We start from the raw sequence: 23,118 nt of genomic DNA, 5'->3' as shown, positions 1-23,118 counted from the left end.
ACTGTACTATATGTGTTTGTGTCCTAGCCTGCATGACAGCTGTATCTCTGTATGTGGCATGGGGCTGTGCCCTGTCAGTCCTACTGTAGTATATGTGTTTGTGTCCTAGCCTGCCTGCCTGACAGCTGTATCTCTGTATGTGGCATGGGGCTGTGCCCTGTCAGTCCTACTGTACTATATGTGTTTGTGTCCTAGCCTGCCTAACAGCTGTATCTCTGTATGTGGCATGGGGCTGTGCCCTGTCAGTCCTACTGTACAATATGTGTCCGTGTCCTAGCCTGCCTAACAGCTGTATCTCTGTATGTGGCATGGGGCTGTGCCCTGTCAGTCCTACTGTACAATATGTGTCCGTGTCCTAGCCTGCCTAACAGCTGTATCTCTGTATGTGGCATGGGGCTGTGCCCTGTCAGTCCTACTGTACTATATGTGTTCGTGTCCTAGCCTGCCTAACAGCTGTATCTCTGTATGTGGCATGGGGCTGTGCCCTGTCAGTCCTACTGTACAATATGTGTCCGTGTCCTAGCCTGCCTAACAGCTGTATCTCTGTATGTGGCATGGGGCTGTGCCCTGTCAGTCCTACTGTACAATATGTGTCCGTGTCCTAGCCTGCCTAACAGCTGTATCTCTGTATGTGGCATGGGGCTGTGCCCTGTCAGTCCTACTGTACTATATGTGTTCATGTCCTAGCCTGCCTAACAGCTGTATCTCTGTATGTGGCATGGGGCTGTGCCCTGTCAGCCGTACTGTACTCTGTGTGTTCTTGTCCCAGCCTGCCTGCCTGTCAGCTGTAGCTGTGTGTTAACAGATGTTACCCTGCCCTGTGCTGGAGCTGTGTGTCTGCTACTGTGGGAGGCCATCCTCTTTTAGACAATTAACTGAGCGTTTACTGCACATGGTAATTGACATTCTAATGAAATTAGCTCGGGGACACAGACGTGTGATGATCTCGGTAGCACGGGCTGTACTGTCATGCCCTCATTGTATTCTCTACAGACCCAAGCCTATTAAAACTGATGAGTTATGGAATTGGACTGAGAGGTATCTATATTGAAACAGACATCCGCTGCCTCAGTACCAGAACCAGAGCATGCCTGTGGTGTGTAATCATCTCCTCAAAGGACTCACTAATCAGATGAGAACGCTTTAGGAACATGAGAGGAGGATGGGCATGACTGTCATAAAGGTAACACCCAGGATATGATTGTCATAAAGGTCACACCCAGGACGTGATTGTCATAAAAGGTAACACCCAGGACATGATTATCAGAAAACGTAACACCCAGGACATGATTGTCATAAAGGTAACACCCAGGACATGATTGTCATAAACGTAACACCCAGGACATGATTGTCATAAAGGTAACACCCAGGACATGATTGTCATAAAGGTAACACCCAGGACATGATTGTCATAAAGGTAACACCCAGGACATGATTGTCATAAAGGTAACACCCAGGACATGATTGTCATAAAGGTAGCACCCAGGACATGATTGGCTGAACATTCTCAGCACTAAATGTACTCCTTACAAATCAGGGGTCTCAAATACCTATTCTAAAGAACGACAGGATGTTCAGGGGTTTGTTCCAGCTCAGGACTAACACACCTGATTCAGTGGGCTAGAACAAAAGGACGAAAGTTGTAGACTGACCACTGCCTTATACATATTCAGTAGTGGAGTCTGGTCTAGTAGTGTGATGTTACTCTGCCTACTGGTGTTGTCTGGCAACTGCAGTATGAATTACAAGTCAACAGTGACTTCATTCTCCGCAATTGATTGTATTCAACTCATTAGGAGATAAAAAACGCAATTGATGGTAAAGCACACTCTTGAAGTCATGACGACAATAATCATCATTCAAATAAACGTATTCCTCTGTGGAGCAGATGACTTGGAGGGGGCTTGTCAGTGAAGTGTTTACGAGAGTGACCTCAGAGAGGAGAGTGGGCCAGAGTGTGAGGTCATGCTGTTTACAGCTGAGAGCAGAGCTGCAGTCAGTGTTACCAGCCTCTCTAGCGGCGGGTCTCTCATTATGGAAACAGATGGGTGAATCAGAGTGAGAGAGACAGCTGGAGCACCTGTGTCCCCTCACAATGCATCAACAACCAGAGGAGTGAGAGGAGAGGATAGATCTATCCTTTCTTTCTCATCAGGGAATATAAGGAAATATTTAAGGTTTCACAGATCTGTGGCAGAAAATATCCTACACACCTCTGCATTGTATCACCGCCATTCTTCAAAAGGCCCAGATTAACTGCCGGTTTGGATTTTGTGAGGGTAGTGTGAGGGTAGTCTCATTCCCATGCACTGCACTGTAAGATCGGCCAAGCAAGACTAGTATGAGGGGAAATGTCAAACTGGCCTGGGGCATCCATTTACAGAGCTGAATAGAATATCCTCTTGAGACATGGATTCTTGCAGACAGATGATTTTAGGAATAGATAAAGAGTGGTTCTCCCTATGAGAGGTGAGAGTGGTCGACGGTTCTCATCCCCCTGGGATCACCTCTGTCTGCAAATTCACAAACGGTTTCTTGTTTTGGTCTCACCCCTACCTCTACCCCCCCCCCCCCCCCGCCGCCCAATGAAACACATCACACATGGATATCAGTTGTGAATAGCAGGCACCTGCGGGCGGTGTGTGGGTGAGTGGGTGTGTGTATGTGTGCGTTTCTGTGTTCTCGAGTTGCTGTGTGCACATGTGTGTGTTTTGGCTGTTCCTTTGTCTCTCTATGGAAGGCAGCCCCTGCATGTCCGTGTGTGTTATACAAGCAAACAGACCTTTACTCCTCTCACTGTGGAGGGAATCATCTGGCTACTGCCTGGTCCCTGGTCTCTGGATAGAATGGGACAGGAGATATGGCCAGAGGGAATGTGATATCACACTTTCATGTAATATCACAGGAACCCTCCACTCTATTGACAGTTAAGGATGCCATCTATAGCTTCTGCACTGGTTTTATGTTGTAAGTGCTTGCATTGTCTAGTGGACACAGGCAAAAACTCTGTACTCTTTATTTTTTGTCGCTAAATATGGTGACATACAGTATATTGGTGATAACGATGGTATTGTGTCCACCACAGCTGTGGTCTTCATAGTTGTTACCACTCTGTGTGTGTGTCATAAGCAACATGATTGATTGAATACACCCCCCTCCCCCACTGCACTCTTGTATAGCTTCAATGTGGGCCTCTAATTAATTATATCTATCATGGCTCAGGCTAAGACTGAGATGCAGACACAGGAGGCAGATAGTACAAGTCTTAGAGTTTATTACAGGGGCAGGCAAAGAGTCGTAATCCAAATCAGAGTCAGGCAGGTACAGGGTGAGGACAGGTAGGAAGGTCAGAACTGGGAAGACTAGGAAAATCACAAACTGGAGCACAGGGAACACGCTGGTAGGACTTGACAGGACATGACAAACTGGCAACAGACAAATAGAAAACGCAGGTATAAATACACAGGGATTAATGAGGGAAGATGGGAGACACCTGGTAGATGGTGGAGACAAGCACAAAGACAGGTGAAACAGATCAGGGTGTGACAATATCACCCTGAAATGGATCTATCAAAATCCAGTCATCCCCTAATACACACATTAAATACCTAGGTTTTGTCATTAGATGTTTTTATCAAACAACTTTTTGATTCAACTATTTGAAATCTTAAATACAAAATACTTTATGGTTGTCACCTCGAAATAGAATAATTGAATTCCTCCTGAAGGTCTTGTCATCATGGAGCTACTGTATATGTTAAAGCTAGACTGCAGTGCCATACTTTGTGTCTCATCTGCAATAGATATGTTATTGCAAAAATGCCAGTTGGACTTTACCCTGGGTGATTGTTTAGTTCAATAAGTGTTTGTCTTTACTGCGCTAGGAAACTACCATAAATTATCAGACTATACACATGAAGTCCAAAAGATTCAACAATCATGCATGTCTTTCCAGTCAGGACAATTGGCAGTGGGCAGAGATGATAAGAGATACATTTTCCATAGATGAGATAATAGATGCCTGCTCTTTAACTATTTGTTATTTAAATGTTTTATTTTTACTTATATTTTTACTTAACACTTATTTTTCTTAAAAACGGCATTGTTGGTTAATTAAGGGCTTGTAAGTAAGCATTTCACTGTAAGTATTACCTGTTGTATTCAGCGCATGTGACAAATAAAATTTGGATTTTATTTGATTTTACTCTCACAGTAATCAGGCCTGTTACGAGTATTCCATGATTCAGCTTTGTTTCAGATGATCCCTCGGATGTTGTTCAGAGGGCTTTGCGACATGTTCTGTACGTGCTGACTGCAAACGTGTTTTATGAGACTCAGAACGCACAAACAAACAGCAAGCTATTGTTGCCAGATGAGACACCGCTAGTTTGACTCAACTAAAAACGTATAGGTCCACACATTTTATCTCTTTTCACTTGTTTTCTTCAGTTTCTGTCAGAATGGTGTACGGCTCTTTGGGGAAATATGCACATCCTTCTTTGCTAAAAGGAATGTAAAAATATTCAAAATAAATTAACCAATATGAGTATGTTTTTCCCACAGTATTTCAAATGTCAATGTTTGATATCAAGAGTAACTACACTATGGAAATCTTTCCCCACTTTTCCTAATGTAACGATTCTCGTCCTCGTCTGATGAGGAATATGAAGGATCGTACCAAAATGCAGCATGGTATTAATCTGAACACAAAATAACAAAGGTGAAACAACGAAAAAACGAAACATTCCTATCAGGTGACAAAACACAAAACAGGAAACAACTACCCACAAACACAGGTGGGAACAGGCTACCTAAGTATGGTTCTCAATCAGAGACAACGATAGACAGCTGCATCTGATTGGGAACCATACCAGGCCAAACACAGAAATACAAAACATAGAACAAAAACATAGAATGCCCACTCCAACTCAACCCCCAACCCTGACCAAACCAAAATTAGAGACATAAAAAAGGAACTAAGGTCAGGATGTGACACCTAAGCTATATCCGCTACATTCTGATGTCACATGTAGGTTCCAACATTAAACAATTTCCAAAAAAATACAGTTTCAGTTTTAGTATTTTTAGTAGTGTGGAATATGTGGAGTAGTGTGGAATATGATGGGTGTAGACGGCCACTGTCCTCGGGAAATTGCACCCAGAGTACTGTACAGAGAAAATGAATGACCTTCAGAAACCATCCTGAATCACTCAAATCTACACACGCTATTTCACACTATTATATAGCAATATCTTATATCTAATGTGATATTATATATTTGAATACCATTATCAGATAAAGGATAGGAATGGGATGTTAGTGATTGATTAGTAATGCCTGGCGAGTGCCTATAAATTGGTGTGTGTCAAGCAAGATCATTGAGATGGTGGTTGCCTGTCAAGAAAAAAATCACAGCTTCTGGAACTCCTGTATGCTGCCTCTATTTGGTCTTAACTGTCATATAGTTGACGTTCCACTCTCTGAACCTTCCAAATGGCGTATAACACTAGCATTACAGTTGATCCATTTCCCTAATGAAGGAACAACTACAGTCTAAAATGACGCTACCAACAGAGTGGAAAACCTCAAGAAAAAGATTAAGCGTTAAGTCAGAAAGAAAATAGAGTGTTTATGAGGCGGGGATGGAGTGACTGAGCTGTCTGCCTGTGAGTGTAGGTACAGCATGTATGTGTAAAGTGTGTTTATGTGGCGTGCACTGCAGACCAAGCTTCTATAGGCTGATTCTCTGTGGCTCTGTCCAGCCCTTTGCCATGTGAGTGTCAGGCTGTCTTGGACCAGGGCCCAGGGCAGAAGGCTGGGAGCTCACCCTACGGCGTGTCACTCCACTCCAGCTCTACAACTCCAGTCTCTCTAGACCAGAGCTGTGACTCTCACAGATTACATCAGCAGGGAGACATAGTAAAGTGTGTGTGTAGTAGTAGACTACTACTGACGTTCCTCCAGGGCATTGACATTCTGAGTCACAACATCCTCTAGACACAGAGTGAAGTTGGTGTTTTACTCAGCAGCGTACATTCTCTTGGGCCAAGAAGACAGAGTAGTGTGCTTACCTTTCAAGCATCTCTCAAGCATCACAGACTTTCTACAACTTCATCGGTAGAGAGAGACTGTACCGGGCACAGGGTATCTCAGTCTGGTCTCTGGGAGTGAGTGAGTGAGCGGTGAAGTGACAGCCATGGCTCTGGGCTTCATGTCTGGAGTGGAGGAGTTGCTGGCATCAAGCAGCAAGGTTGTGTGGAGCTTGGCAGAGCAGACCCTCAGAAGGTGGTCCTCTCAGGGGATCATGCCAGCCAGCCGCTTCCTACAGACATGGTGGCAGCTCGGGGAGTTCTATCAGGTACGCTGGGACTGTGTTACCAATCAATCCCTTTACTCCAGGGGAAAAGTTGTTCTGTACATGCAGCTCTAATCAATGTGGTTTTTATTGACTACTATGTTGACAGCTACTGTGCCGGCTGCCGACTGGGATGTACTGGTGGCTGGAGCAAGATCATGTCTAATATATATTCTAATTTGACCTGTCTTGTTGATACTGTTTTACACCTTGCTTTCTGTATATGTATATATCTGTCAGGAGTTGTCTGGAGTCTGTAGAATAACCGTCACATTGTGGCTATAACTATGAATCATATCCAAAGGGTACCATGTTTTAATTGGACTTTTAGAATTGCATATTGTATTTGATAGATTGTCTGTTGGGTGAAAGTTTACTGTTTGTGCCTGTGAGGACTCAGGACAGGGTGTTTCTTTATGAGTCACAGAGACAGGTTTAACATGGGTCTCATTGCACATATGGAAGTCATCAGGAAGCAGCACGGCCAGTCTTTTGATCTTTGAAGGTTGTCTTTGAAGTGCTGTCATTTGTTGGAGCACCTGGATGGGATCTTGTTCATGAACAAATGAGACATCCTCTAACTATATACATTTTAGTTCCAAACGTAAAAAAATGTCAAGAATTCAAATTAGGAAAGGTTGTTTATGAACTACCATTAAAAGCTAAATTACATTGTCAGTGAAGATAGCTGGTGTTAGGAGATGGTAATCAGTGAGAATATGTGAATAAGCTTGATAAGCAGTCAATTACAGGCATGGCCTAATGCTGCAGGGTTGGAGCTAAGCCTATGTAGGTCAGTGGCTGGAGGTCGTGTGAAGAGGCCACGGCTGGAACGCCCCGCCCCAATGACAGGCCTTTAGGGGGATGACCTCTCTGGCATGACTATTACACATCACATTATCTTCCTTTAAACCTGCGAGTCAACTTCTCTCTAAAGCCATGGCCTCTAGCCTTTCTGCCTTATGTGAGGGGCGGTCCATCTTGACACTTGTTAAAAAATTGTTAGGAAAAATTGTCAGAGTGAGGTGTTCTCTCATTTATGTCTGGAAGTAGCTAGCATGCTAGCTAACTTTAGCCAGTTAGATTGGGTGCTTGACTGCCGTTGTGAGGTCAGAACGCTCTGAATTAACGAACTGACAATCTGACTACACTCTGAATTCGTTCTCTGGTACTACAGAGGGAATTTATGAACACACCCATAGTCTAGTGAAAAGCATGAGCTGGTGCACGCCCAAAATGTTTGGAGTTGCACGTTATATATAAGCTTCCAGTAATTTATTGCATCTTGTTCATGAACAAATGAGACATGTTCTAACTATGTATATTTCTGTCAAATTTGGAAAATGTTCCAAAACACTGCTTTCTTCAGCGGTCCATCCTGACACTTGTTGGTTAGGATTAGAGGTCGACCGATTATAATTTTTCTACGTCGATACCGATTATTGGAGGACCAAAAAAAGCCGATACCGATTAATCGACCGATTTTTATATATGTATTTGTAATAATGACAATTACAACAATACTGAATGAACAATGAACACTTTTATTTTAACTTAATATAATACACATATAAAACCTATTTAGTCTCTAATAAATAATGAAACATGTTCAATTTGGTTTAAATAATGCAAAAACACAGTGTTGGAGAAGAAAGTAAAAGTGAAATATGTGTCATATATCAAAGCTAATGTTTAAGTTCCTTGCTCAGAACAAAGAACATATGAAATCTGGTGGTTCAATGTTCCCAGTTCTTCAATATTCCCAGTTAAGAAGTTTTAGGTGGTAGTTATTTTAGGAATTATGACGCGTCGACTATTTCTCTCTATACCATTTGTATCTCGTATACCTTTGACTATTGGATGTTCTTATAGGCACTTTAGTATTGTCAGCCTAATCTCGGGAGTTGATAGGCTTGAAGTCATAAACAGCACTGTGGGTCAAGCATTGCTAAGAGCTGCTGGAAAACGCAGAATAGTGCTGTTGGAATGAATGTTTACGAGCCTGCTGCTGCCTACCACCACTCAGTCAGACTGCTCTATCAAATATCAAATCATAGACTTAATTATAATATAACACACAGAAATATGAGCCTTTGGTCATTATATGGTCAAATCTAGAAACTATCATTTCGAAAACAAAACGTTTATTCTTTCAGTGAATTATGAACCATTCGTATTTTCTCGAACGGGTGGCAACCCTAAGTCTAAATATTGCTGTTACATTGCACAACCTTCAATGTTATGTCGTAATTATGTAAAATTCTGGAAAATTAGTTCACAATTCGCAACGAGCCAGGCGGCCCAAACTGTTACATATACCCTGACTCTGCTTGCACTGAACGCAAGAGAAGTGACACAATTTCCCTAGTTAATATTGCCTGCTAACATGATTTTTTAAAAACGAAATATGCAGGTTTAAAAATCTATACTTCTGTGTATTGATTTTAAGAAAGGCATTGGTGTTTATAGTTTGGGTACATTTTTCGCGAATGTGCTTTTGTTAAATCATCAGTCGTTTGGCGAAGTTGAAGTAGGTTGTGATTTGATGATAAATTAACAGGTGCTGCATTGATTATATACAACGCAGGACAAGCTAGTTAAACTAATAATTTCATCAACCATGTGAAGTTAACTAGTGATTATGTGAAGATTGATTGTTTTTTATAAGATAAGTTTAATGCTAGCTAGCAACTTACCTTGGCTCCTTGCAGCCACAAGGTTGTTTTGATGCTGCACTCGCGTAACAGGTGGTCAGCCTGCCATGCAGTTTCCTCATGGATTGCAATGTAATTGGCCATAATCAGCGTCCAAAAAGGCGATTACCGATTGTTATGAAAACTTGAAATCGGCCCTAATTAATCGGCCATGCCGATAGGATAGGATAGGTAGTCACCAACAAAACTTCCCACTGGGCACAGACTGGTTGAATTAACATTGTTTCCAAGTCTTTACAATGAAAATTACATTGAACCAATGTGGGGATAGGTATGTCTGTGCCCAGTGGGTCTTCTTTTACTTCCACGCTACTAAAGTAAGGAACATGAATTGTTGTGCAGTGAACTGTGGTGTAATGATTTTGGGATAGGGTTCAGACTGAGCAGTAGCTCATTAGATGTCTTGCTAAGGTGAATTTGAAATGGAGTTACTGTAGGTAAAGGGGGCTTTTGGGGTAGACAAAGACAGGCACAGAAAAGGAGCAGAAAAGCAGGGAGCATGTTGGAGATACTTGATTTTTTAAAATACTTTAACTCAAAATTTGTACTAATATTGTCCCACTTCATCCCATGAAACAATGTTGGAAGACTAACACATTTTAGACCATGGAGCTACTGGCCTCTTTGTTTGTATGCTTGGATGTCATTTGTCCGTAACAATGCAGCATTGATAAATGCACCGTAGTGTGGATCATGCACTTGACAACCCCCACAATCACTATAGTGACTAATCCCTGTTTAGACAATGGAGATTGTGTAATCAACAGCTATAAAAATTCTCTATTAATACGGATGACACACAATCCTATGTTCTATGAAGACAAGTCTTGTGTTTTTTTTCTCTGTGTTATAGAAACTTGTCATCTAGTAATCCATGCTTGTGTTTCTGATTAAGGTTCTTGGTCTTTGCTATATAAGTGGGCTATTGAACCATTCCGAAAGGGCTTGAATTCTCAAGAGAATCATCTCTAGAGATTCAACTTTGCTTTTGAAATGCCTAGAAACTACAGTTTGACTTCAGAAAAATAGAGTTTACATAATAGAATAGAATTCAACTTTGTCCATCCAGGATGGACATTTTTCTTTGGCATCACCTTCCATTAAAAGGATCACATATGCAAACATTCTCACATCATACACATTTAAACCAGTCAGTCCATTATGTTGCATACACTAAAAACATAAAGGATACTGATACATTCACTCACAACCGACCCCTGTCCCAACTGCAATGATACAATTGACTTGCCATTTAGTAGTCCAACAGCACAAGGAACGAATGAATGTTTGAACACATTCTACTTGGCCAAGGGCATTCTGAAGTGCCGGCCAGAGGCAAGCCTCTCGAACTGAGTTGGTAGAGGGTGGGTGGGGTCACCAGTGCCTTCTTTTTGGTTGTGGAACAGACTGCTCAAATGTGCCTGTGGTCGATTACCAATTACTTTGGTCGACCACAGGCACTTGACCAGCACCATTTTTCAAGGTTGTTGGTCTGTTTAAAATAGCTGTCCACATCTGACGTAGCATCTTTAAAAAAGAGTCCTACCAGAACCATGTCATCCGCTTAAGTGAGTGACAGTAAATAAAATACTTTGTCCAGACATGCCCATAAGTCAGTAATTTCATTTAGATTTAATGTGTTCAAAAACAAAGCAAAAAAGTAACCTGTATAACAGCTTAAAAGCAGCTCTGTTGTGGTGGTGGAGGGAACAATACCCTGGTAGACTGCAGTTAACACCAGCCCAGAACTTCTATTTCCACCCCGTGGTCACTTTCCACCACAGAGGCCAGGCCAGCCTAACCAGTGGGAGCCACATGTTTTTCCCTCAACACAACCCTTCGCCATAATCAAGCAGCCTTGAGAGTCAACACTGACATGAATCATGTGCAGCGTCTTTCCCTGGTAGGGGGGATTGATCCGCGGGCCTTCAAAAGGGGGGCATACCGCGTGTTGCCCACCTCTATTCCAGGGGATCTCATCATGTCTGTTCCCTTCCCACAGATGACAGAGGGCCGGCTGTGTCAGGTGCACCTCCTGGACGACAGGAAGCTGGACCTAATGGTCCAGGTACCCACCCTTCACACATCCTCAACCACCGTACTTCTAATGTTGTTCACTGTGATGTTACACTCTAGTGTGGACACTTCATAAATTTGTGTTTATTTATACTGGTTTCATTTTCCTAGCCGAAGCTCTTGTCCCGGGATCTGTTAGACTTGGTGTCCTCACACTTTAACCTGAAGGAGAAGGAGTATTTTGGAATATCCTTCATTGATGACACGTACGTACAACTCCTACAGATGTTCTATCTTAATTTGATCACTCTGTTGTCGCAGGAAATGCAAATTGTAGTGTATTCAAAGTTTAAAAAATGCTTCTAAAGTTTGTAATTTCTACTTTAACATGTCAGACTTTATTCATTCTAACAAAATATGTATCAACCCCTACATAAATGTCCATTCATTATAATACACATAATAATTCACAATTCCTGTTGCTGCAGGATTATTTTCCTGCTGTGAGAAACTGATCAAATTAAGATAGTACATCTGTAACTACTTTCTAGTTCATTGATGTATTTTCAATCTTGTGGTGTCAGGTACAAAATACTGTGAATGGGTGCAAACCGGTTTAGCTCCTTTTCTTGCTGCTGATTGCATGCATCTCCATGACACAAGTGAGACAACTCTGTATCAGTCTAGCAGTTGACATCATAGTTAACGGTGTAGCATCTGCTCGTATTCTTCCCCAGCGGTCAGAGTAAATGGCTCCAGCTGGATCGCAGGGTCCTGGATCATGACTTCACTAAAAAGACTGGTCCACTGGAGCTCAAGTTCCTGGTCAGGTGAGTGATCTCTCTCTCACTGCCTCTCAGCTGGTAGCCTACAGTATGGACTACCATACTGTAGTAGCTACCATAGTGTACCACCAGTACACTACCATACCCAAAGTGTACTCTATCACAAACATAGCATCAGTCTTAGACGTTGACAGTGTATCTTACACACTTTAATCCATAGACACCCCTTCCTCTTTGAGAGCTAGACTACATATAGTTTATTTGAAAATCCATCTGAAAATGTGAGGTATCTATCAATGTTGCCCAAGAGAAGGCTCAAAAAGCTACTAAAGTGACAACCCCCAGTGTTAATCAGCGTTAATCGGAGGTACAGTTATTGTAGGGGTGGCAGGTTAGAGCGTTGGACTAGTAACTGAAATGGTTGCAAGATCGAGTCCCCCAAGCTAACAAGGTTATAAAAAATTATAAAACATAATAATAATCTGTCATTCTGCCCCTGAACAAGGCAGTTAATCCACTGTTCCTAGGCTCTTATTGAAAATAAGAATTTGTTCTTAGCTGACTTGCCTAGTTAAATAAAATGAAACTTGTAACCTGGATCATATGTAGAGACTAATGTCCAGTAGATGGCACTAATGTGACAATCTGCAATAAGAAGATGTTCTGAAATTGGAAGGGGGGGGCACTATATACCCTTATTCAAGTACTCCATAATTTACATTATGTGTTTTACAGGTTTTATATTGAGAAGATAACATTCTTGAAAGAGAATACAACAGTGGAGCTGTTTTTCCTAAATGCCAAATCGTCAGTCTTCAATGTAAGTGGATGTAACTCATTTTCTTACATTTGTTACTCAATATGATTGTATTGAGCATGCCACGAATCAGCCCTCCATAGCCTGTCCTTCAATTTCCATGCCATTGTACAAATAATGTGCTTACTCTGTTTGGGCTCATCCACTGCATGCACAGACATAAACCAATTGTGTGACCTGTGATCATTTGGGTGAAATATAATCCCATAAATGGAATTACAAGACAAACGTTCCTGCTGTGGAATCATTGTGGGCATTCTAGTTGGTAGGATGAGTTGCTGCTGGAACTGAAAGTTGGCTCCAGATGTCAACATCTTAAAACAAGCAAGGTGGGCCCAAAACACAGTTGGTGGCCAGAGTTATTTTGTCTACACATCATTTACAGAAGACAGTTGTTTTGTAAGGAGTGCCTGTTTGACTGGACACTATTAAATTGAAGGCCATTACTATTCATTATTTCAAGCTCTTTCAAAAACATTGTTAAGAGTAATTGTTCTGTACATAGTTCATTACTCATGGGGCTAAACTCACTTCACTTGCTGACTTCACAGAGACTTCCCACTTTTGTTTTATGTACTCTAATTCTACATTCTTCAACACAATGAGCATCAAATAGTTCCCTAATCCTCCAAAATATAATTTGACTCAGGGCTTTCTTTTGGAAACGCTGCACTTTAACAACATGAACAAGAACAATATCTTGATTCACTGCCTCCCCTCAGAAACCTGTGTATATTTCCCATGCCACACACAGCCAGAGTAGCAGAAATGAACTGAATTGTTGTACAATATTAGATAGCATTTGTGATAATTAACAGGAGGAAATCATTTACCATACATGTTGGATGATGGAGCTGGAGAAACAGGTCTTACATATCAAACACATACAGACACACATACTGTCACATCCTGACCTTAGTTCCTTTTTTATGTCTCTATTTTGGTTTGGTCAAGGCGTGAGTTGGGTTGGGCATTCTATGTTTTTCATTTCTATGTTTGTTCTGTGTGTTGTATTTCTATGTGTTTGGCCTGGTATGGTTCCCAATCAGAGGTAGCTGTCAATCGTTGTCTCTGATTGAGAACCTTACTTAGGTAGCCTGTTCCCACCTGTGTTTGTGGGTAGTTGTTTTCTGTTTTTGTGTCTGCACCAGACAGAACTGTTTCGTTCATGCTCTTTGTTGTTTTATTATTCAGTGTTCAGTTCAAAATAAAAAGATGAACACATACCACGCTGCACCTTGGTCCTCACCTTCAACCCACGACAGCCGTTACACATACATCACATATTAGCCTATACTTACACATACGCGCACACACGCACACACAAACACACACACAGCAGTGATTGTAATGGGTTGAGTGGTGCACCCACCCTTCACTTTCCTTATTAGTCTGACTTTTGAAAGCTGACTTTTGACCATCAACAACGTTTTATTGCAATTTGATTTTGGCAGACTGATTGATCAATGATCAATAGCACTCATACTGTTTGTCATTACATGAACATACATTTATATTTGTGTAATTACACAATTATACCCCAGGTGGTGAGGGTAGGCAACAACACATCATCCACGCTGACCCTCAACACAGGGGCCCCTCAGGGGTGTGTGCTTAGTCCCCTCCTGTACTCCCTGTTCACCCACAACTGCATGGCCACGTATGACTCCAACACCATCATTGAGTTTGCTGACGATACTACGTGGTAGGCTGATCCCCGACGACAATGAGACAGCCTAAAGGGAGGAGGTCAGAGACCTGGCAGTGTGGTGCCAGGATAACAACCTCACCCTCAAGACAAAGGAGATGATTGTGGACTACAGTAAAAGGAGGACCGAACACGCCCCCATTCTCATCAACGGGGCTGTAGTAGAGCAGGATGAGAGCTTCAAGTTCCTTGGTTTCCACATCACCAACAAACTATTGTTGTCCAAACACACCAAGACAGTCGTGAAGAGGGCACGACAACACCTATTCCCGCTCAGGAAGCTGAAAATATTTGGCATGGGTGCTCAGGTCCTCAAAAATATCTACAGCTGCACCATTGGGAGCATCCTGACTGCATCACCCCCCTGGTATGGCAACTGCTCGGCTTCCGACTGCAAGGCACGATAGAAGATAGTGCGTACAGCCCAGTACATCACTCCTGCCGTCCAGGACCTTGATTTGATTTGAAACTGGTTCTCATGAGGACGGCCACAGGAAAGGAGGACCCAGAGTTACCTCTGCTGCAGAGGATAAGTTACCAGAGTTACCAGCCTCGGAAATTGCAGCCCAAATAAATGCTTCACAGAGTTCATATCTCAACATATCTCAACATCAACTGTTCAGAGGAAACTGTGTGAATCAGGCATTCATGGTTGAATTGCTACAAAGAAACCACTACTAAAGGACACCAATAAGAAGAAGAGACTTGCGTTGGCCAAGGAACACGAGCAATGGACATTAAACCTGTGGAAACCTGTTCTTCGGTCTGATGAGTCCAAATGTGAGATTTTTGGTTCCAACCGCCATGTCTTTGTGAGACACAGAGTAAGGTGAACGGATGATCTCTGCGTGTGTGATTCCCAACGTGAAGTATGGAGGAGGATGTGTGATGGTGTGGGAGTGCTTTGCTGGTGACACTGTCAGTGATTTATTTAGAATTTAAGGCACACTTCACCAGCAAGTCTGGTTCATCCTTGGGAGCATTTCAGTGCACTGGTGCACTTCAGAAAATAGATGGCATCATGAGGGAGGAAGCAACATCTCAAGACATCAGTCAGGAAGTTCAAGCTTGGTCGCAAATGGGTCTTCCAAATGTACAATGACCCCAAGAATACTTCCAAATTTGTGGCAAAATGGCTTAAGGACAACAAAGTCATGGTATTGGAGTGGCCATCACAAAGCCATGACCTCAATCCTATAGAAAATGAAAATGTGTGGGCAGAACTGAAAAAGCGTGTGCGAGTAAGGAGGCCTACAATCCTGACTCAGATACACCAGCTCTGTCGGGAGGAATGGGAAGCTTGTGGAAGGCTACCCGAAACGTTTGACTCAAGTTAAATCATTTAAAAGGCAATGCTACCAAATACTAATTGAGTGTATGTAAACTTCTGACCCACTGGGAGTGTGATGAAAGAAATAAAAGCTGAAATAAATCATTCTCTCTACTATTATTCTGACATTTCACATTCTTAAAATAAAGTGGTGATCCTAACTGACCTAAGACAGGGATTTTTTTACTCTGATTAAATGTCAGGAATTGTGAAAAACTGAGTTTAAATATATTTGGCTACTTCAACTGTACTTAATGTGTTTGGTTTGGTTCTGCCAACTAGAGTGCAGTCCGGTTAGAACATGATGTTGAGGCCCATCACTGTACTCTTGATTTGATAGTCACCACCGCACACACACACACACACACACACACACACACACACACACACACACACACACACACACACACACACACACACACACACACACACACACACACACACACACACACAGCTGTTTCCATTTGAAGATGTTTATTTGATTGGGGTAATCTGAATGACTTGAAGTCTTATTGTCGTGTTTATTTCGATGCATGCACACCATTATGACATTCATGTTACTGTCGATAATAAAAAGTCCTCAGATGTGCATCTTCTCTCTTCGGTTGATGATAACACTCTGAACTGAGTGGGCGGATGCAGTGTCCAGATGTGCATTTCCAAGCTCTCTGATTGATTAGGAATAGCAGGGCTATGATGGGTGAGGTATAACTAAGGTAGGCTGAGCAGACAAACAAATGGGAAACTGAAGGGACTGCGAGGGCAAGTTAGGTAGAGAGGAGAGAGGAGAGAAGCAGGACATACTTTCTTTTACAATGACACCTCCACTTTGGGGCTCAATCGCCACTTTCAAAACAACTGAGAACTAGTAAATCTCAGACTTCCAACTTCAGTGCATTCAAAACAACTAGGAACTCTGAAGAAAAACAAGCTCTGACTGGGAAAAATCTATTTGAACGGTCATTGCAACTCGAGAACTCAGGCTTCTTTCTATATTTCCAACTCTCTGACCTGATTTTTTAAAATGTAATTTATTCACCTTTATTTAGCCAGGTAGGCCAGTTGAGAACAAGTTCTCACTTACAACTGCGACCTGGCCAAGATAAAGCAAAGCAGTTCGACAAAAACAACAACACAAAGTTACTTTGTTATGACGTTTGAATTTGACCTCGTATTTTCCATGTTCCCAGTTGTTTTGAACGCAGCGTAAGAACTAAGAAGACCACACCCAGCTGCTATTGGGTTGGTGTCTATGGGAGACACACCCAGTTAGGTAGACAGAAACTAACTATTTTTTTAAATGGTAAATGACTTGAGTGAATTATCTTCATTTATCCACCATCTTAGATATAATGCTGACAACTTGCCAGGGGTGCATTCATTGTGCTAATTCTGTTGAAAAACGGCGATGTACCTACCTGAATTTATCCAATATATACTCTTGTTTTGCTCTGTTTGTTTCCGTTTTGGACCCCAGGGATGTTTCTTAAACGGAAGCAAACAGAGCAAAACGAGAGATTCTGTTGGACAAATTCAGGTAGGTATCTCCTCGTTTCGTCCCGTTTGCTTCCGTTTAGGAAATGGTTTGAGACAGAATTGGCGTAATGAATACGCTCCAGGACCATACGGCTCAGTGCCCAGGACGATTTTTTTTCAACACTGGAGGAGCGTGAACTTGCTCGTAGAATGTACCATTTTGATGATTAGGTGGTTAAATTTATAAATAACTGTGGTTATAGAGGCTTTGTGTAGCTATTGTATGTACTTCATTATGTAGTCTACGCAACAATATTTAGTTCCGAACGTCGATGAAGAATATGAATAACTTTTAAGATTCCGAATCAACCTTAAATACTTACAACCGTTTTTCATTGACATTGGTTCAGACGGTAACTGTGGCGTTGAGGTACATACTGGTGGGAATGATATTTATATTAAGTCAAGTGCTACTGTTCGAACGTGGTACCTTTGTTGTTTTTTTTACACTATAACACATTTTCTCATTTTTTAACGGCAGGAGATCATCGAAGTTGAGAGTGAAAATGTTTTCAAATTAGCTGCATATGCTTTGCAGGTAAGTGCATTTTTGTAGCTTGTGTGAGTTGTAATTCATCAACGATTTGAATATAAACTGAATCAACACTGTCATGCACGCTGTTAAAATAAGTTAATTTCAGGAATCGTCTTGTGAGTGATGTACAGCTACGTACAGCTTCAATATTGAAATCATTGTACTTCTTATAGTGTGCAATAAGATGTTTTGTTGTAAATTATATTCAAAGCTGAGTAAGCTTGAAAAGTGTTACCGTAGTCCTAAATATCGTTGAAGACCTATTAATGATTTATTAACAAGCATTTCGCTACACTCGCATTAACATCTGCTAACCATGCGTATGTGACCAATACAATATGATTTGATGACGTATTGATCATGTTTTAATAAGTGCTCCAGGCTAGTACTTGATGCATATTAATTATTCTAATCTAAACGATTTTGTTTCCCAGGAGGCCAAAGGAGACTACACAAGGTAAGTCACTCATGTCAACACTAATAGATTATTATTATTATTAGATCAAAATGATCACTTATCTGCATACATATTTAGTTAAATATCATAAATTGCTTCAGCTTGCACCATTAAGTTACTCACTCTGTCAAATTTGTCAGCCACGGTAGGCTACTTGCAAAAGGACATTCTAAAACATGTAGGCCTATGGAAGAGTAAAACTGGTATGCTACTGGGGCTAACTCATTAAATATGTTTTTGTGAAAGTTTCAGGGTCATTCCGTGTCAATTCAGCAAGCCATGTCACCCACCATCTCAAATTATTCTGAAATGGTTTCTGTAGTTAGAAATCCATAAGATCAGCATTCCTGAAATATTATTTTGTTGAAATATCATTTGCTCTATGAGCAATTAAGCAAATTGATTTCACCCAAATTGGCCATTTTAATTCATAGGATTCTTATCATCTTCAATAAATATAGTACCTAATGTATAAAGTATCAGCTCTCTGTCTGATAAGTAGTATGGAGCTGCTGCTTGGTGTATTGCTTCTTCAACCTTTGTAATGTATTCCCTGTAAATCTGGTGATGGTTTTCTTCCCCTGTTCAAAGAAATGAGCCATTGAAGTCGCTTACATTCTTTACCATAAATTAGTTTGAAAGTACCAAGTTCTGCACACTAGATACCACTGTTCCTGCTACTGCCACCACATCCTTTGATCAATTTTGCTGGTATCTTGTGTTTAATAAATAGGACTCAACGTTTTCTTTGCAACCTTTGGTAGAAACCCGATAGCTTTTGCTCATGATGAAAATAAATAGTGTGGTCAAGCCAGAAAGCAATTCAGTTTGTTCTTCTCTTAGCAACCTAATGCTTAAAACCAATTTTCCTTGAATAGTCCAATATTTCAACAAAATAATGTTTCAGGAATGTTAATCTTATACGTTTCTAACTAGAGAAACGTTTTCAGAACAATCTGAAATGGGGGGTGTCGAAATCCTCTTTCTTCTGCTTTCTGAGGTGGAATGACCTTAAAAGCTTCTTCAGGGTCGGTGGGTCCCCAGCGGGACGTTGAGCTAATGTAGGCTAATGCTATTAGCATGAGGTTCCCAGAACATAGACATATCTGATATGGGCAGAAAGCTTAAATTATTGTTAATCTAACTGCACTGTCCAATTTACAGTAGCTATTACAGTGAAAGAATACCATGCTATTGTTTGAGGAGAGTGCACAGTTTTGTACATGAAAAGTTATTAATAAACCAATTAGGCACATTTGGGCAGTCTTGGCACAAAACTTTGAACAGAAATGCAATGGTTCATTGGATCAGTCTAAAACTTTGCACATACACTGCTGCCATCTAGTGGCCAAAATCTAAATTGCAGCTGGGATGGAATAATACATGATGGCCTTTCTCTTGCATTTCAAAGATGACGGTACAAAAAAAAATGTTTTTTTTCTTCTTCTTTTTATTATCTTTTACCAGATCTATTGTGTTATATTCTCCTACATTCTTTTCACATTTCCACAAACTTCAAAGTGTTTCCTTTAGAGGTCGACCAATTATGATTTTTCAACGCCGATACCGACTATTGGAGACCAAAAATAGCTGATACCGATTAATCGGACGATTTTTATATATATAATGACAATTACAACAATATTGAATGAACAATGAACACTTTTATTTTAACTTAATATAATACATGAATAAAATCTATTTAGTCTCAAATAAATAATGAAACATGTTCAATTTGGTTTAAGTAATGCAAAAACACAGTGTTGGAGAAGAAAGTAAATGTGAAATATGTGTCATATATCAAAGCTAACGTTTAAGTTCCTTGCTCAGAACAAAGAACATATGAAAGCTGGTGGTTCAATATTCCCAGTTTTTCAATATTCCCAGTTAAGAAGTTTTAGTGGGTAGTTATTATAGGAATTATGACGTGTCGACTATTTCTCTCTATACCATTTGTATTTCATATACCTTTGACTATTGGATGTTCTTATAGGCACTTTAGTATTGTGTTGGAGAATAAAGTAAAAGTGCAATATGTGCCATGTAAAAAAGCTAACGTTTAAGTTCCGTGCTCAGAACATGAGACCATATGAAAGCTGGTTGTTCCTTTTAACATGAGTCTTCAATATTCCCAGTTAAGAAGTTTTATGTTGAAGTTATTATAGGAATTATAGGATTATTTCTCTCTATACTATTTGTATTTCATATACCTTTGACTATTGGATGTTCTTATAGGCACTATAGTATTGCCAGCCTAATCTCTGGAGTTGATAGGCTTGAAGTCATAAACAGCGCTGTGCTTCAAGCATTGCGAAGAACTGCCTGGCAAACGCAGGAAAGTGCTGTTTTAATTAATGCTTATGAGCCTGCTGCTGCCTACCACTCAGTCAGACTGCTCTATCAAATATCAAATCATAGACTTAATTATAATATAACACACAGAAATATGAGCCTTTGGTCATTAATATGGTCAAATCGGGAAACTGTCATTTCGAAAACAAAACGTTTATTCATTGTACAGCACCTGAGTGGCGCAATAGTCTAAGATACTGCATAGCTGTGCAAGCTGTGTTGCTACAGATGCAGGTTCAATACTCGTGCTGGCCTCAACTGGGATACCCATGAGATGACTCTAGGTTTTTGGTTTCTCTCCCTCTAAAAACATAAATTCATCATTCTAAATAACAAATGTATTTACAAATGAGTAACAATGTGTCACCCCATGTTCAAGAATGTCCTTTTTCTCGATAATTTTACGTTATCATCTCCAAAATATTGTATTTTTTTTTAAACAAAGCGATTATTATTATTAATTTAGAATGATATAAAAGCCCCTTGGATATTCTCTGAGTTCTGTTATTAACCCTGTTATTAGCAGGACAATATATATTGGTCATATGGGTCATGGCTCCCGAGTGAAGCACAAAGGGATTGCCTTGCAGTTCTCAGCTGTATCCACTGAAAGCACACAAGGTTCAAGGCACGGGATGCGCCGCAGAGCCGCACACAGAAGACAGACCTAGCCCTGACCTAGGAAAGGGTGGTGGACCCCCACCCCACCACACTGGGCAGCACAGAGCAACAATTTTAGGGGAATTGCACTAATAATGGCGCTGACTTGGGAAACGTTCTAGCAGGTAGCTGGATAATAACTTGCCTAGATGGAGGATAGGGGGAGAATTCTTTCGTCAAATGTATTTCTAAGTTAGGTTCTAAGTTAAGTATTATTATTATTATGTCTCACATCCAACCATGATTGGGAGTCCCATAGGGCGGCGCACAATTGGCCCAGCGTTTTTCTCCCTCTAAAAACAGAAATAAATGTTTTGGCCTTTACAAATATTATTTTGGCCTTTATTCAGATTATAATCGCTGACTTTCATTTTTTTGATGAAATGAAATAACCTCCAAAATATCGTTATATATTATCAAGTTGATGGCACCGTCATATAGCCAGAAGCATACCACCCTGCAAACTGTTTGCTTGCTTCTGGAGCTAAGTAGGGTTGGTCCTGGTCAGTCCCTGGATGGGAGACCAGATGCTGCTGGAAGTGGTGTTGGAGGGCCAGTAGTCTTTCCTCTGGTCTAAAAAATATCCCAATTCCTTAGGGCAGTGATTGGGGACACTGCCCTGTGTAGGGTGCTGTCTTTCGGATGGGATGTTAAACGGGTGTCCTGACTCTCTGCGGTCATTAAAGATCCCATGGCATTTATTGTAAGAGTAGGGGTGTTAACCCTGGTGTCCTGGCTCAATTCCCAATCTGGCCATCAAACAGTCACCTAATAATCCCCAGTTTACATTTACCTCATTCATCCCCCTCCTCTCCCCTGTAACTATTCCCCAGGTCGTTGCTGCAAATGAGAATGTGTTCTCAGTCAACTTACCTGGTAAAATAACAGATAAATAAATAGCTGGCACTTACATAAAGCTGAGTGACTCACTCATTCATGGCTTTGGATCAAAATAAATAAGTACCAACATTCTTTCTGATGGTCTTTAATAAATACATGTTTTGGTTATCCTGACCTGGACACCATGTACAGTATTATAATAGCCCATTTATGAGCTATTATCAGGACAATATACCTTTACCAACACCTCTCTGTATTTTGATACCCATGAGGCGGCTTATGGTTTAATTTAGAATCCTCCAATCCTCTATATGTAATTATCGATGGAGAGTCACGTCATATTTTTTGATGTACTGTAGGCCCACCATAGGCGACATGAGTCTCACTAGTGTTGAGTAATATGCTGGTAAATGTGGTGTAGGTCTTATTTAAAGAGCATATTGAATTTGGAAGCAATAGGATTTGAAGCAATAGCCTTCAACTATTTTAGCACCGTTTCGTGTCAAGCATGGGGACTGGTCTTGATAAATCAATGAGATTTTTTTGGGGACTGAATCTCCGTTTGGGTATTGGTTAGACTAAAATTATTGTGTAGAAATGTTATGCGCTTAGTGTAACCTTAATTTAACTAGGCAAGTCAGTTAACAACAAATTCTTATTTACAAGGACAGCCTACTCCTTCCTCCCCATCAGGGAATTGAACCCCGGTCTCCCGCATGCCCTTACGACATGGGGATTCTTTAGCTAAATAGCCCAGCACTGTAGCCTACTCCCGACTGTCACGTTGTACATCGCCATATTTTCCGTTCCATCCTAATGCAAACCCAGAGGGTTTTTCGTTTTTTTTTTGGAATAGAAACACCATAATATTAATCAAATTAATTAAGCCAAATATTATATTCTTACAAAAAAGGCTTTAAATTCTCTATTACAGCCACTATTGAAGGCTATCAAATGCTTCTGAAAGATGCCCTCTGGTGGTCAAACTAGCACTAACTAGCATTAATGGTAC

General features: G+C 40.9%; 1 protein-coding gene across 3 annotated transcripts in view; it reads left to right on the top strand.

Annotated features, from left to right (window-relative positions):
- The window catches only part of LOC139371283 (FERM domain-containing protein 4B-like), a 67,538-nt gene that overhangs the window by 21,270 nt on the left and 23,150 nt on the right, over window positions 1–23,118 (top strand). The window contains exons 2-7 of one of the 3 annotated variants that reach the window (XM_071111569.1): window positions 11,073–11,138; window positions 11,258–11,352; window positions 11,824–11,916; window positions 12,607–12,691; window positions 17,744–17,800; window positions 18,232–18,254. In XM_071111569.1, coding sequence (XP_070967670.1) covers window positions 11,073–11,138; window positions 11,258–11,352; window positions 11,824–11,916; window positions 12,607–12,691; window positions 17,744–17,800; window positions 18,232–18,254 — 419 coding nt within the window. Of the gene's footprint in view, window positions 1–10,906; window positions 11,139–11,257; window positions 11,353–11,823; window positions 11,917–12,606; window positions 12,692–17,743; window positions 17,801–18,231; window positions 18,255–23,118 lie in introns of those variants that run through there. The other 2 variants (XM_071111568.1, XM_071111567.1) reach the window with 2 other exon arrangements.

Source organism: Oncorhynchus clarkii, chromosome 17 (assembly GCF_045791955.1).
Source record: "Oncorhynchus clarkii lewisi isolate Uvic-CL-2024 chromosome 17, UVic_Ocla_1.0, whole genome shotgun sequence".
NCBI lineage: Eukaryota > Metazoa > Chordata > Actinopteri > Salmoniformes > Salmonidae > Oncorhynchus > Oncorhynchus clarkii.
Note: the sequence above shows the minus strand (reverse complement) of the source record. Positions and strands in the feature narration are given on the sequence as shown.